General features: G+C 38.7%; 1 protein-coding gene across 2 annotated transcripts in view; it reads right to left on the bottom strand.

Moving 5' to 3' along the window:
- ARK2N (arkadia (RNF111) N-terminal like PKA signaling regulator 2N) overlaps window positions 1-14,790 on the bottom strand; it is a 76,144-nt gene that overhangs the window by 10,802 nt on the left and 50,552 nt on the right. Inside the window, exons 3-4 of one of the 2 annotated variants that reach the window (XM_082641435.1) lie at window positions 12,110-12,292; window positions 1,032-1,158 (exon numbers count right to left, since the gene is read on the bottom strand). In XM_082641435.1, coding sequence (XP_082497561.1) covers window positions 1,032-1,158; window positions 12,110-12,292 — 310 coding nt within the window. The remainder of the gene's footprint in view (window positions 1-1,031; window positions 1,159-12,109; window positions 12,293-14,790) is intronic. The other variant, XM_082641437.1, reaches the window with a different exon arrangement.

Here is a 14,790-nt window from a genome sequence, read left to right as displayed (position 1 = left end):
ACTATTAGGAACTGACCAAAGTAACTTGCAACCTTTCATGAAAGATAAGGAAAGGTGCTCTACCAGGACGTGGAAGCAACCTAAATGTCCATCAACAGATGAATGGATAAAGAGGATGTGACACATAAATACAATGGAATATTACTCAGCCATAAAAAGAAACGAAACTGAGTTATTTGTAGTGAGGTGGATGGACCTAGAGTCTGTCATACAGAGTGAAGTAAGTCAGAAACAGAAAAACAAATACCGTATGCTAACACATATATATGGAATCTAAAAAAGAAAATAGTTCTGTAGAACCTAGGGGCAGGACAGGAATAAAGACGCAGACGTAGAGAATGGACTTGAGGACACAGGGAGGGGGAAGGATAAGCTGGGAAGAAGTGAGAGTGGCATGGACATATATACACTACCAAATGTAAAATAGATAGCTAGCGGGAAGCAGCCGCATAGCACCGGGAGATCAGCTCATGCTTTGTGACCACCTAGATGGGTGGGATTGGGAGGGTGGGAGGGAGACGCAAGAGGGAGGGGATATGGGGATATAAGTATACATATAGCTGATTCACTTTGTTATACAGCAGAAACTAACACAATAACGTAAAGCAATTATACTCCAATAAAGATGTTTAAAAAAAAAAAAAGAGGTGCTCTAGGAAGAGGTATGATGTCAAATGCAGATTTCTCAATTATTTGCTCCCAATATATTTCAAGATAAAGTGAAAGGTAAGAAAATATGGATTGGGGGTGGGGGGGGGGAATATGGTGATACTTATGCCATACCAGAAAACTCAGTCAAGCCACCTAGACATTTGTTAAAAATAAGAGACAAACATTAGTTCTGTTTCACATACATGTGTGACCGAGATGTTCTTGCTATAAGACAATATGCCACACATTCTGAAGCTCATACGTGTCTATAATCAAAATGTATTTCTTAAACCACAGGAATTTGAGAAATAGCCCCACCATTCATGCCAGCCATGCCATGGCATGCCATACCATTTTCTTCTCTCCAATTAATATCCTACCTTGCATGTTCCTGAACTCCCACAATCTCCACTTCACTATCTGAAGAAGCAATATTAATTTCTTCATTGAGTGGTGCATTGCCAGCAGATGTTTTGTCACTTGCTAGGAATCCTGGATCCAAATGACCTGAGAGAGAAAGGGAAAAAAATAAGCACTACATTTTGACTCCTTATAAGCAGCAAAAACAACTCACTGACAGATTTCTCCTCCCAGTTTAATCACTGAAACAGAATCCCCTCATGAAAGCTTGCCTCAGCGAAACCGTTACCCATGTCAAGGAAACTGGGCAGCGTTCTGTTAAAAAAAAAAAATTATTAAACAGAATACATGCACATTGTTAAATGAATGCTGAAACAACATGGACATATATAAAAGTAAGAACTTCAAGTCTCTCACTTTCTACTCGCATCCCTTAGGAGAAAAAACTTTGGAGGACTCTGACAAATATGTATATCTAACTATAGGTATATGTAAACTGTAATTATACTCTACTTCATTCTATAATGCTTTTTGCATTCAACTCTAGTCTGCTTTTAAATGACCTGAATATGACAGGTTTGTCACCACTTAGAGGTCAATGGGGTTCTCTACTGCTTATCATTTTAATAGAACAAAATCCTAAACCAGAAAAGCTCAAAAGGGGACTTCCCTGGTAGCGCAGTGGTTAGGAATCCACCTGCCAATGCAGTGGACATGGGTTCGAGCCCTGGTCCGGGAAGATCCCACATGCCACAGAGCAACTAAGCCCGTGCGCCACAACTGCTGAGCCTGCGCTCTGGAGCCCGCAAGCCACAACTACTGAGCCCGTGTGCCACAACTACTGAAGCCCGCGTGCCACAACTACTGAAGCCCGTGTGCCTAGAGCCCATGCTCCGCCACAAGAGAAGCCACTGCAATGAGAAGCCCGCGCACTGCAACGAAGAGTAGCCCCCACTCGCCACAACTAGAGAAAAGCCCATGCGCAGCAACGAAGACCCAACGCAGCAAGCAAGCAAGCAAGCAAGTTCAACTGCACAAATGGAGTAAATAATAGAATCATTAATATCATATTTATACTGGGATGCCTTATGAAAGATTTAACAATCTTATCTCAATTTTAAACAATTTTAACAATTTTCTCTTAAGGAATGTAGATTTGACAAAATCGGACCCAAGGGAGTTCCCTGGCAGTCCAATGGTTAGGACTCCAAGCTTTCACTGCTGAGGGTGTGGGTTCAATCCCCGGTTGGGGCCAAAAAAAAAAAAAGGGTTAAAATTCAACCTATGTACTCAGCTCTTGAATGTTCTGACTTAAAAGGATGAATTTTAGAATATCTAGGAGTTAACATGGAATAAACAGAGTCGCAACAGGTACAAATTTTCATTTACTCTTTAAAGGGTATTTTTATTTGCATATATTGTCATCTGATACAAAATTATTTCTCCCTACTTAAAAAAAATCCCTTGTGACACATCATAAAAGCTAAACCAATATAAATAAGATTGTATGTACACAACTTTCTCTTCCCCTCTCACCTCACTCACTTCAATGCTTCAAGGTCATTAAGAAACCTTGTACTTTCATACTCCTGCCAACTTCTAGTATAACCCTTTTGGAAAATCATGGACAATCCCAAAGCAAAAGCCTTACAATTTTTACACTCTCTGACCCTATAATCCCATCTCTGAGAATTTAGCCTAACAGAAAACACTTTAAATAAGCAAAGTGTCATGATGTCAAACGATAGTCACTGGAGTGCTATGTAGAAATTTGGGGAAAGTGTATGTACAGCATGCAAAGAGATTCATATAACAAGATAAAAATATGTATGGGCTAGTTAAAAGCTATGAAAAGTAATCAAATTTGAATATGCTTGTGGGTCCTGTTTTTACAATTCTTTAATAATATTTTTACTTCTTTTCTTCAATTGAAAATGATGCACATATGAGAAAACAGAAGATTAAAAAGGCTTCTAGATACAACTGGTAATTGAGATTGTATTACAGTCTGCATAGGCTTGTTAGTTAACCTTCTGTATTAAAAAATAATCTAGATAGGACCCTATGTGGTGTGGGCAGTGGTATTGAACCCTACAAGCATACAAAAGGTGGCATCCACCAGAAAAAACCCAGTTTTGTTAAAGCTAGGGTGGTTACTTAAGTGGAATTGGTTAAGTCTGGATTTGGTATACCTAGATTCTTGCTCTGACCCCAATACTTTGCTTGCAGCCAAGTCTTTTATCCAATTTCTACTTCAATGTTGTAGTTAAGACTGTCGTCATGAACACGGTTCCTACTGCACTGCTACGGAGGAATACAAATTGATAGTCTCCCTTTTTCCCAAACCTTCAACTTGTCCATATTCAGTATTTTGAGCAGCCTTGCTTTGCACAGCTATAACAGTCTACTTTATCTATTTGTTTCTAAAATAAATATTTGTTTATGATATGCTGTGCACTGTGCTCAGTGCCAGGAATACTACAGGGAATAAACAAGGGAGGCAGTTTCCACCCTCAACGAGCTTACAATATAGTCAGGGATAATAAAAAGCAGTCCATTGCATTATGGCTTGAAAACTAGTCTGATAGGGAGGTAAATAATAATGCCCTGGATGCATAGAGAAAAGGAATGTTTCCTGGACTTGAGGATAATCAAGGACACTGAGCTCTCGGGGAAGAGTAGGCACAGGTGAAGGGAAGTACCATAAGGAACACTGTGTGCCCTTGAGGGTATAAAAGTTTGTTGAGATTTGGGATAATGGTAGTAAAAAAAGAAGTAATGAGAAATGAGCTGGCAAAGTCAGCAGAGGTCAGATCACGGGTAAGGAGTCTGGACTTGACCTTAAGAAGTAGGAAGCCAATGAAGGATTTCAGCAGAGGAATGACATGATCTGATTTTGTATTTTGAAATTTTTCCTTTTGGAGTATGGAAATGGAACCAGTAGCAGGGCAAGAAATACTAGAGGCAAGGAAACCAGTTAGACTGTTATAGTTTCCTGGGTGAGAAATGACTATGGCTGAACTAGGAAAGAAACAAAAGGAGAAATATTGTGTTTCTCTAAGTACAGAGGGTGAGTAACGTTGGGAATCAGGCAAAGTAAAAACGATGCCTAGGTTTCTGATTTAGGTAACTGGATACAGTGCCATTCCGTAACATGTGAGGGTGGTTGCTTAGGATGATAATGTGCTTTTGAGATGTCCAATAGGCAGTTGAAGGTACTACTCAGGTAAGGTAAAGCTCAGGTCAGAGGTCTAGAGAGGAAATAACAGATTTGATAAGTCCTCCCAATAGGTGGGGAGATAAAGGTCATCCAGAGGAGTGAAGGGGGCTTAGAACAGAACCTTGATAAACACCAATAATTAAGGGATGGGCACAGGAAGAGGAGCTCACCAAGGTTCAGCAAGAGACAGAGAAAGAAAACCTGAAGATATGAAGCCAGGGCACCATAAAAAGAGCATTTCTAGGAAGAAGTGCTTAACAATGCCCAATACAGAGACCCAATAAGAGGAGGAACTAAGTAGAGGCCACTAGAATTGGTGATAAGATGACCATACATGACCTTGGCCAGGGGAACCTCAGAGGAATGATGGGGCTGAAGCTAATGTAGCAAAGCAAGCCGAAGAAGAATGGAAGGGAAGGAAGAGCAGACACAGTTTAAGAAGTCTGGCTGTGGAGGAAAAGGCCATAGACGGTACTGAAAGGAATATGGGTTTGAGGGAGGGGGATGCGTATGTGCATGTAGTATTTTTACTGGCCATATTTAGAAAAAAAGGCAGAGAATAGCTTTGATGGCAGAAAGCTGAGGTAATCTTGATCTGTAAAGAATGCAGAAAGGCCATCTGCAGAGCACAGGTGTGGGTAGGGCAGCAGAGTCAGTTTAGAAAAGTGAAGCAGCCACTGTGAGGAAAGAACGCTGCCTAAGGAAAGGGGGGGGAGGGTGCTGGGCAGCACTGAGGGCCAGGATGAGACTGCAGGTTAGGAAGTTACTACGACCCACAACTTTCCAACTACATGAAAAATCATCTCCAGTGTGGATAAAGGCTGTGAGTGTGCATCCAGAGATCAGACTTGGCCAGCTGGGTACAACAGGAAAGCCAACTGTACGAGGAGCTGAGGATGTCGGTAAAGGAGAGTTGGGCTTAACATACGCTAGATAGGGAAAGAAATGCAGCTAGGGGGAGCTGAAAAAGGACTGGGCGATAGGTTCAATGAGGCAGAGGAATAGTGCGGTGGAAGTAACAGTATGAGTCCAAAAACGCCGCCTGTGCGAAATGAGAAAGCATTAGGAAGAGGCAGGAGGAAAACCAATGGTTATGAGAAGTAAAACGTACTTCCACCCTCCTCGCCACCCACAAAATATACAACCCTCTGGGACCACCCATTTGTCTGTCTTGTCCCCTACTCAGCTGTTACTCTCCTTTGCTCCAGCCACCTACTACTCCCCTTCCCACAACCTTCCCACTCCACTGCCCTCTGGAGTGCTAGCTCTATGGAAAATGGCACTGAACCTTCTCTTCACCTCCTTGTGGAAACCTGACTTTCCTGAAAATGCTGCCTCCCCTACACCTCAGGCTGGGGATCAGGATCACTTACAAACTACTGTCCTCCATCCTCAGGTACCAACACCAGCAGTCCTTATCTTCCAAGAAGTTTTCCTTTCACTCAATGTGAAACATTATTGGCACTTAGTTTCTTTCTTCCTTCCCCCTCTCTCCTTCCCCTCTCCACTTTAAGCCCTGCTATCACTATTACTCATTATTATATGAATGCTCATTATCTGTATGGACAGCCACCCCCAAGCTCTCCATGCCTACTCACTAAGAAGCAAAGAGTAGAGAGCCCCAAGAGACACTTAAAACCCCCTGTGGCAGACTCACAGCAAGGGGCTCAGCCTTAACCATACTAAAAATAAAGAAGCTAATTGAATTAAACCAAATTAAAAAGGCAAATTTTAAGAAGTCATGGTTGCTATAACCAAACTCTTCTTCCCTGATTACTCAATGCTCTTAAACAACAGAAATTAAGAAAACACAAGAACATGACAGAATTAGTTAATTCTTAGTAGCTCTGTGCCCAGCTCTATTTCCACAGTTCTAATTTATAATTCCAATTTGTGGAATGTTCTGTGAAATGTCACAGTCATCAATATTTCCAAATAACGAGTCTTCATTGATTAGGCTCCTCATCCTGACCCTATCACCTACATAGCCTCATTTCAGATCAGGAAATACCATCACTCTGCCTTTTTCTTTTTTAAAGAGGGACGAAATGAAAAATTACTATGCTACTTCTGCTCTTAATTTTATATTTTAAGAAAAGCAGGGGCTTCCCTGGTGGCGCAGTGGTTAAGAATCTGTCTGCCAATGCAGGGGACACGGGTTCGAGCCCTGGTCCAGGAAGATCCCACATGCCTTGGAGCAACTAAACCCGTGCACCACAACTACTGAGCCTGTGCTCTAGAGCCCACGAACCACAACTACTGAGCCTGTGTGCCACAACTAGTGAAGCCCATGTGCCTAGAGCTCGTGGTCTGCAATAAGAGAAGCCACTGCAATGAGAAGCTTGTGCACCACAATGAAGAGTAGTCCCCGCTAGCCACAACCAGAGAAAGCCCGCGCGCAGCAACGAAGACCCAACACAGCCAAAAAATAAATAATAATAAATAAAATAAATATCTTTTTAAAAATCTTTTAAAAAAAAGAAAAGCAAGTTAACTATCACCAAAATTTAAGATTCTTCTAACTTTATTCATCCATTATGTATTCAGAAACTAATAATTTACATATTGCTTTTACATTATCAGATGAATCCAAACCATTTTGGCGGTGCACTTTTGGCCATAAAATTTATAATCCAAACTTGCTGGCATTTAGTATTGTTAACCTGTATGATGCTCTAAAACTGATCACTTAAAATCAGGGTCTGCTCTTGTAGCCATTATCTTTATTGCTTGGTCTAAAAGTCAGTACAAGATAAAACAGGGGAGGCGGGCAGGGTTGGGGGGGTGAGGTGGAGTGGGAGAGTACAAACTAATTTCCTGGTGAGTGTTAACAACTCTAGACTAATGGTGTGAGTGTTCTACCACATTTCCTCTCAGAGCCATTAAATAAAACGTGCCACTCAGGTAACAAGTCAGCTGGGATCCACACCGAACCTGTGGGATCCCATGCTCTATAAGAGACACCATGGCATTCTCCAACAGCCAGGAATGCATCCCCTCCTCTATTTCAGAGCCAGGACAATTAGTCCTTTTCTCTCAATGTAACCCTCTTCAGCAAGTCACACATTCTTTTGGAAGCTCTAGTGCAGAGCCCAACACTCTTCTGGACTTTGGGCCATACCCACACTGCACCAGCCCCCCTTGACCTCAAAGGAATCCAATGGCAAAGCAGTGCCTAAAGCATACACAAAAGCGAGTCAAAGATGTTATAAGGTTCTTCAAATACTGTCAGTGGTAGTAATCTACTCCTATTCTAGAATAAGAATAAGCTCTGTAGAAAAAGTGTAAATACCACAATTACCATATATTAAACTGAAAATAAAGCAGAGGATTTATATTTAGTTATTGTGGCAGCTGGTTGTCTCTGTGTAGGTCTTTCCCTGTGTAGCTCTTTGGAAAGATAACTGCTTTCACTCTATAAGAAAATTCTAAATTTTTGTCCTCCCACTACAGATCTTTCAACACATAAATAAATCAGAAAGTAGAAAAGGTAGTAATTAAATTATCATGGCAAACATTTTCTTTTTAAATCATATATCTACTAAGAACTAGTCCTAAGACTATTTGAAATATATAAAATTATTACATACTGGATGACAGAGGCATGCTAGGGATAAAAATGATTACTATCTTAAATCACTACTCATTTAACTTTAAAGCAAACAAATTATTACCGTGTGTTAAATTTTTTCAACAAAAATATTAAAAACTTTAAGAAGTGGGAGAAAAGGAGATCAGAAATCTAAAATCTTACAGTCCACATGTACCAGCTGAACAAGAGGAAACTTGATCTCCTTCACAAGACTTGATACAATGATTTTAAAGTGCTAACAATAGAGGGCTTCCCTGGTGGCGCAGTGGTTAAGAATCCGCCTGCCAATGCAGGGGACGAAGGTTCGAGCCCTGATCCAGGAAGATCTCACATGCCGCGGAGCAACTAAGCCCGTGCACCACAACTACTGAGCCTGCGCTCTAGAGCCTCCAAGCCACCACTACTGAAGCCTGCGCACCTAGAGCCCATGCTCCGCAGCAAGAGAAGCCACCACAATGAGAAGCCCGCGCACAGCAACGGAAGAGTAGCCCCCACTCACTGCAACTAGAGAAAGCCCGCACGCAGCAACGTAGACCTAACACAACCACAAATAAACAAACAAACATATTAAAAAATAATAGTGCTAACAATAGAAACATGGTCATTCTGGTCTGATCATAAAAAGCCCTACTCTAAGAACAGGAAACCCAAGATTTTTGTCTCTTCACTACAACTAAGCTTGTATTATGGACAAATCGAGCTTACCAGACCTATTTTAAGGATGGGGAAAAAGCTCATAGTCTACCTTCTTAAGAAGAAGGCTGATGGAAAAAATGTGATCATTTGTTTAGAATTTTTAATTTCCGGGGGTGGAGGACCTCTAAATAAATTGTGTAATAATTATAAGCCTTCCACACCAAGAGTGCTTCAGACTTCTGCTTCTTTTGGCCTCATCTACATTTATGTTTACAGTGAGCTATTATTAGCAATAAACAAAAATTAAGCTATTTTCAGATATACTGGTACAGTTTCCTAAACATGTCTGATGCAAAAGTTATTAAAAACAGATTAGATTCCCAGACCCCATTTCAGATCTATTTACAAGATTTTCAGGGAGAAATCTAGGAGTTTGAATATTTATAAGCACTCCAGGTAATTTCTACACTCAGGTAAAGTTTAGGAAATACTGCAGCAAGAGCAACTCATTCCAGGGCAGGAGAATAAATTAGAAATCCACTGACCGGGTCCATTAATCACTTCCTTAGTCTACTTCAGCATAAATGTATTAACATAATGCCAGTTAGCATTCCTGAGGGCCTGCTGTGTACTTCATCCTATATGAATCACATTATATGTTATTCCACATAACAGTATAATAACCTCTTGGGGTGGATACTAGTTTTATCCAAGTTTTGTAGATAGGGAAAACTGAGGCTTTACATAATTTACCTGAAGTCACACAGTATGCAAGTGGCTGCTCATTCAAAATCAGGCTGTTTGCTGGCAGCAGGCGCCACCCACTATACTGTCCACTTCTAGCATCAAGTGAGAAAGAGTAAACAAATGGCAAGAGCTGAAATGGAAAGTTCAGAAAGTTTTCTGGGTCAGAATTTTTTCTTGACCAATGGCTTTCCTAATTTCAACTCTTTTTCCTTGGTTGAAACTAAAACTAAACAGTAAAAACTATTTTGCCTACAAGAACATCATCTAATTGCTTAGAAAAAGAGATAAGCTACTCTATCCCTAATGATTGCTTATGTGATTCTAAATGGAGTGGGACTGTAGAGCTGGTCTGAGATGCTGCTATCAATTAGCCACTGCTGCTATTAATTAATTAGTTCAGTGACTGGGTTTTTATTTTATTGGGAGAGAGAGAAGGAAGACTCGGATTAACCATTACAACATTTATCTTAAACTCCAAACTCAAGAATGACCATATAATTGATACTAATACTCCCAAGTGTCAAAACTATAAACTGGCAATTGAGAATAAATTCTATGAACATTTTGTTATGATATGGTAAGTATATTCAAATTCACAAGATGGGTTCCCACTATGATAATTACATCAAGACTACAGTGTATTATAAGTTTTATTTATTACTCACAGACCTGTATGTTAGGTATTTAAAAAAACCCAAAACTTTGAAGGAGCCAATAAATGGCTTCATAAGAAAATAACATGGGGATCTCTTGAACAGTGATATCCATGTCCTACGATATACAAAAATCTACACATGGTTTGTAATATATAGAGAAAGCACACACATGTGCTTTCTCTACACATGTACCAAGAGACATGTACAGGAAATGTCAATGGCAGCATCATTTGGAATAGTACCCTAAATGTCCAAGAAGAGAATGGGTAAGTCTATTATGATACAGTCATACACTGGAATACTAAATAGCAGTGAAAAGTAAATGAACTATAGCAACACATCAACAAGAACAAACTTCACAACATGTTGAACTAAAAAAGCAAGTTGCAAATGATTACCTTCTATGTAATACTAATTAGTATTAAAACATGCTTGTTTACAGATACAGAACAAATGCAGTAGAAGTATGGAGGAATACACAGGAATACCAGACATTAAATACCAAATTCAGGGGAGCTTTGGAGTAGAGAGGGGCTGTTTCCCTCCTCAAATATTTTTGCCATGTTTTATTTCTTAGAGCTTAGAGCTAAGCACCAAAGGCTGGTGGTATTTTTAAATAATCAAGCTAACAACTACTTGAACCTGAAAATGTGATGCTCCCCCCCCCACCCAATGCTAGTGACTTTAATGATACTGTAAGACCCCAAGCCTTGCACTTTTAGGTTAACTCATATTAAACTGCTAAATTTGTTGTAGATGAGAAAGTCAAATATTAACAATTCCATATAGTTCAAACTAATATTAAAATTCTCTGTATGAAAAGCAAAAAAACAAAAAGTAATTGTTCATATTTTTCCTAAGAATTTACTATAAAGTGGTCTACATTTCATGGCAAGACTAAGGAAACAGGGTAGTAAGTAGAAAGGATCACTTAACTGTCAATGGATGAAAAATTAAGATAAACTACTCCCCTTTGATATAAAGTATTACTACTTAATTCTTTTCAAAGTACTTATACACATTAATAAATACTTAAAAGATCCTTGTTGGGCAAATCAAGTATTTATACATATAAAAACTGAAGTCCAGAGGAGAATCACCTTGTCCAAGGTTAAATAGGCAGTTAGCAGTCACAACACAGTTAAAACTAAATCCAGGTCCTGTTCCAAAATTAGTCACAATAAATTAATCAGAAGCTCAACAAATAAGAGAAACTTTTTTATTCAGTTTCAATCAAAGATTATGAAATGAACAATTAATGACAATGATCTGTGGAATTCTGTCTCCCCTTTTACTTCCTAACAATTTCAATATAAAAAGTCCTAAATTATAACCCACTGTTATTTTTGTAATACAAAACTCATTTCCCATAAAAATATTTTAGGTAGTTATTAAGCCAACGCAATTTATAATTTAACTAGAAAACTATAGTCCTTCTATGACACTAAAGAAAATACACACTACGTAAGCAGCCTCTCAATCCCCTCTACCTCTTAAACTTTTCTAAAAGCACTAGTACTTTTAGAAAAAGGTTTAAATTAGAAAGAATGTTGGAAGAAAGAGTTTTGAGGAACATAATGAAGGAGACTTGGAGGCACTGTGCAAGGTTTTCAAAGGTAATAGCAATAGGTTTCTCAGAGAATAAAATATCACTCTTAAGAATCATCACAGAACCAAGATAAACAATGCAAGACAGGGAGATTTTCCTGAGATAACAGAGACAGCAACGGAAAGAAAGGGGTTGGAAAAGACAAAATGAGAACAACTGTAAAGGAATTAACAGGGACACTGCACACTGAGAGGCAGAAGAAACGGTGCAACACTGCACTGCAACGGCCCCACAGGGCAAATTGTAACAGCTCCCTCCCCAAACTACAAGGTCGATAAGTGAGTGAAACCACTAAGAAGTGGGGATGGGATTGCGGGTGGGGGTGGGAGGTAGTATCAGGTCATCTGGGTAATTTTTACATGTTAGGCATTTTTAACTCAAGAAGTACATATACTGAAATCTACTGATGCCTACAATTATTGTCTTAGATATTCTCATTTTTGCTTTCTTGTGATTAGGAAAGACGAATGACATGCTACCCAAATCTTTTCTGTTATAAAGGGCACCCTGGAAGCCACAATCATCTAATGCCAGATGTCTCTTAGTTGGCCTGCTCTCCTCAGCAAGGAAAATAGCTGCCAGGACACATGCATACTATACCATCAGAGAAAGGGGTGAGGTGGGGGAGGGAGACCAACCTGCCTCCGCATTCAGCTCCTCTAGAAGCCCGCTGGTCCTCCAGGTAGCTCCTGTGTCCTGGCCTCCTACAGAATTACTGTGCTCTTGAACTACTGCAGCCGCCAATAAATTGTCCACATTTACCACTTCTGGCTCAGAGCTGGTGTCAGACATATCACAATGAGCTACAACTGGAGGTCCATCTAGGGAGGAAAGAAAATGTATACTTGTATCTAACTTGTGGGGTGAAAAATACTTCTGCAACTAAGACCCCCTAAATGCCAGTTGTCTTATGATTCTACATGGTCAGAAAAGCTGCACTTTATACAATCTAATATTTTGTACATGATGTGAAAGTGAAAGAGATAACCCGAGCTTACAAAGATGAGGGACACATTTGGGAAGGAGGAAAAAGGGTGTTATTATGAAGAACAAAGACAAGAATATATTGAACAAAAGTTACACTGAATTCCTGTCATTCTCCTAAAGAGCAAAAGATTAAGAGAAAGGGGAAGACTCTACAGAGAAAGTGAAACTGATTTTTTAAAGAAAAACACTGATGCAAACTATTAAGCTCAATTTAAATTTTAAGAGAATGAATCTAGTTTCTTCCTCTTAGTAGCTAATACTAGAAGTCCCTAAAAGATTCAGAGAAGAAAATCAAATATATATTTTTCTACTTTAAGAGCTCTACTTGACTGACATCTATTTCCAGTAAAGCTCTTTTATAATATTAGGGATGTTATGCATCTTACAATATTCTACAAAAAGATAATGCTCATGAAATCCATCTTCAGGATTTCGCTTTGGATGTCTTATGAGGGATATTTCTATTTTATTTTCCCTGAGAAAAACAACCAGCTCACACTCCAAGGAAATGATACACAACCTTATGGGTTATTTGAGAGGAAGATGTTAAAATTCTTAGAAAAAAGAGATCCCTTCTACCTCCAAATCACCCTAACTAGCTGAAAATGGCAGCTGAGCTCTGAAGTAATTACACTGCAGTGATTCATGCTAAAATAATTCAATATTCATGCTTGTAGAATAGATACATGCTTTAAAACGCTACCCTTTTCTAATATAAAAGCGGAAAACAAAAATAAAGTTTTCCGTCAACTATGAAACACATCCCTTACTACTACTGCCATTTTAAAATAAAATGCTTTTCCTCCCCCAACAGCTATTTATGAAGTGCAAGCAAATCACTTATTTCCATAAAGATTTTTTAATATCATCCAACAAATTAACATTAAACAGACCTATTTTACGAAACTCTTGACTATGAAGGAATACATATGCCAACGAATCATTAAAATAAAACACAATGAAGGATTACTGTTTTAATACAAACATCCATTGTGTAAACTGTCACTAAACAAAACATGGAACACACTTGGGGTACTTATCCCTTAAGACTAAGTTCCCAAGCCATAGGTTTATGTAGCAACATTTTTAAAATAAAAAATGACCAAACATAAAAGTAAATGAGTTGTTAAGTGCCACCGTATAAGGAACAGACATGTCACAATATGAAATTCTGACGATCATGACAATTTCAGTTGACTACTTAAGAATAATTGCCAATTCCCAAAAGGGTAAATCATGTTCATAAAATTCAAGAGTGTGGCCTCCGTATCAGTTAGTAATGGATTTTAGATCAAATAGCAAAACGCTGGTTCATGTCTGAGGTTTTTCTTTTCTAAAAAGAAAAGAAAGCTGTAACATTTATGGAGTTCTCGTCAGAGTTCAAAATGATTATTATGGAATCAAGATACTGTGTGATGTCCAAATACTTGGTTGCAGAAGATATGAGGGTCAAGTACAATATTGACTATTTGACCAAACGTTCTATTTTTAAAAGGGCTTTTATTAAGTGTTTTGTGTTTGAAAAAAAAATAGTGATTTATTTTAAAATTTATATCACAGATACCATTCACAACCTCTTGCCCTCACATTCCCCCCACCACAACCAATTTGAGGCAACAGGTCAACAGTCAAGTCAAAATTGTACCACTCCTACATGTGAAATCATGCAAAAAGTATAAGTGTATATGTACATGCAGAGTAACATCACCTACCCATGGAAATAACTTGTCTGAAAGTCTTCATCAGTAGGACATACAAGCATAAACTTGTTATCTGGCTTCATTCTTGTATCTTCCATATTTCCAAACAGCACACCTTATAGCTTAGCTTAAATTTAGTATTCATCATAAACAAAGACAGTAATATTTTCACATTTTAATTATACTTAAAAATTAAAATAAATTATCACTGTCAATTTTTATATCTAGTATATTCAAACAATGACAAGTCAGTACCATATCAACTTTAATAAAGTAAAGGAAAGGTTGCCTTTCCAACTCTGCCTTCCAACAAGAAACCACAATTAAGGGTCTTGTGTTCCAAGGTCATCTTATACCTATTAGCAAACCAAAATTAAATAAGATATGTTTAAAGCACTTAGCCCCAGGGCTTGGACTTTGAACCACTAAGTGTGAATATTAGCTAACTGATGGGGACAATCTGTGATATTCTTTTAAAACACGATACTTGCTACACAGCAGAATTAAGAGACAGGTAAGATCCTTTTAAAATAAGTATCTCTTGAAGGAAAAAATAAAATCAAACCACTGAGGAGGAGCTAGAAAAAACTCAGCATATTAATGACAGAAGCAGCTATCTACGCTTCCAGTTT

The sequence above is a fragment of the Mesoplodon mirus genome (assembly GCF_964341445.2).
Source record: "Mesoplodon mirus genome assembly, chromosome: 13".
Classification (NCBI taxonomy): domain Eukaryota; kingdom Metazoa; phylum Chordata; class Mammalia; order Artiodactyla; family Ziphiidae; genus Mesoplodon; species Mesoplodon mirus.
This window is presented reverse-complemented; position numbering and strand designations above follow the sequence as displayed.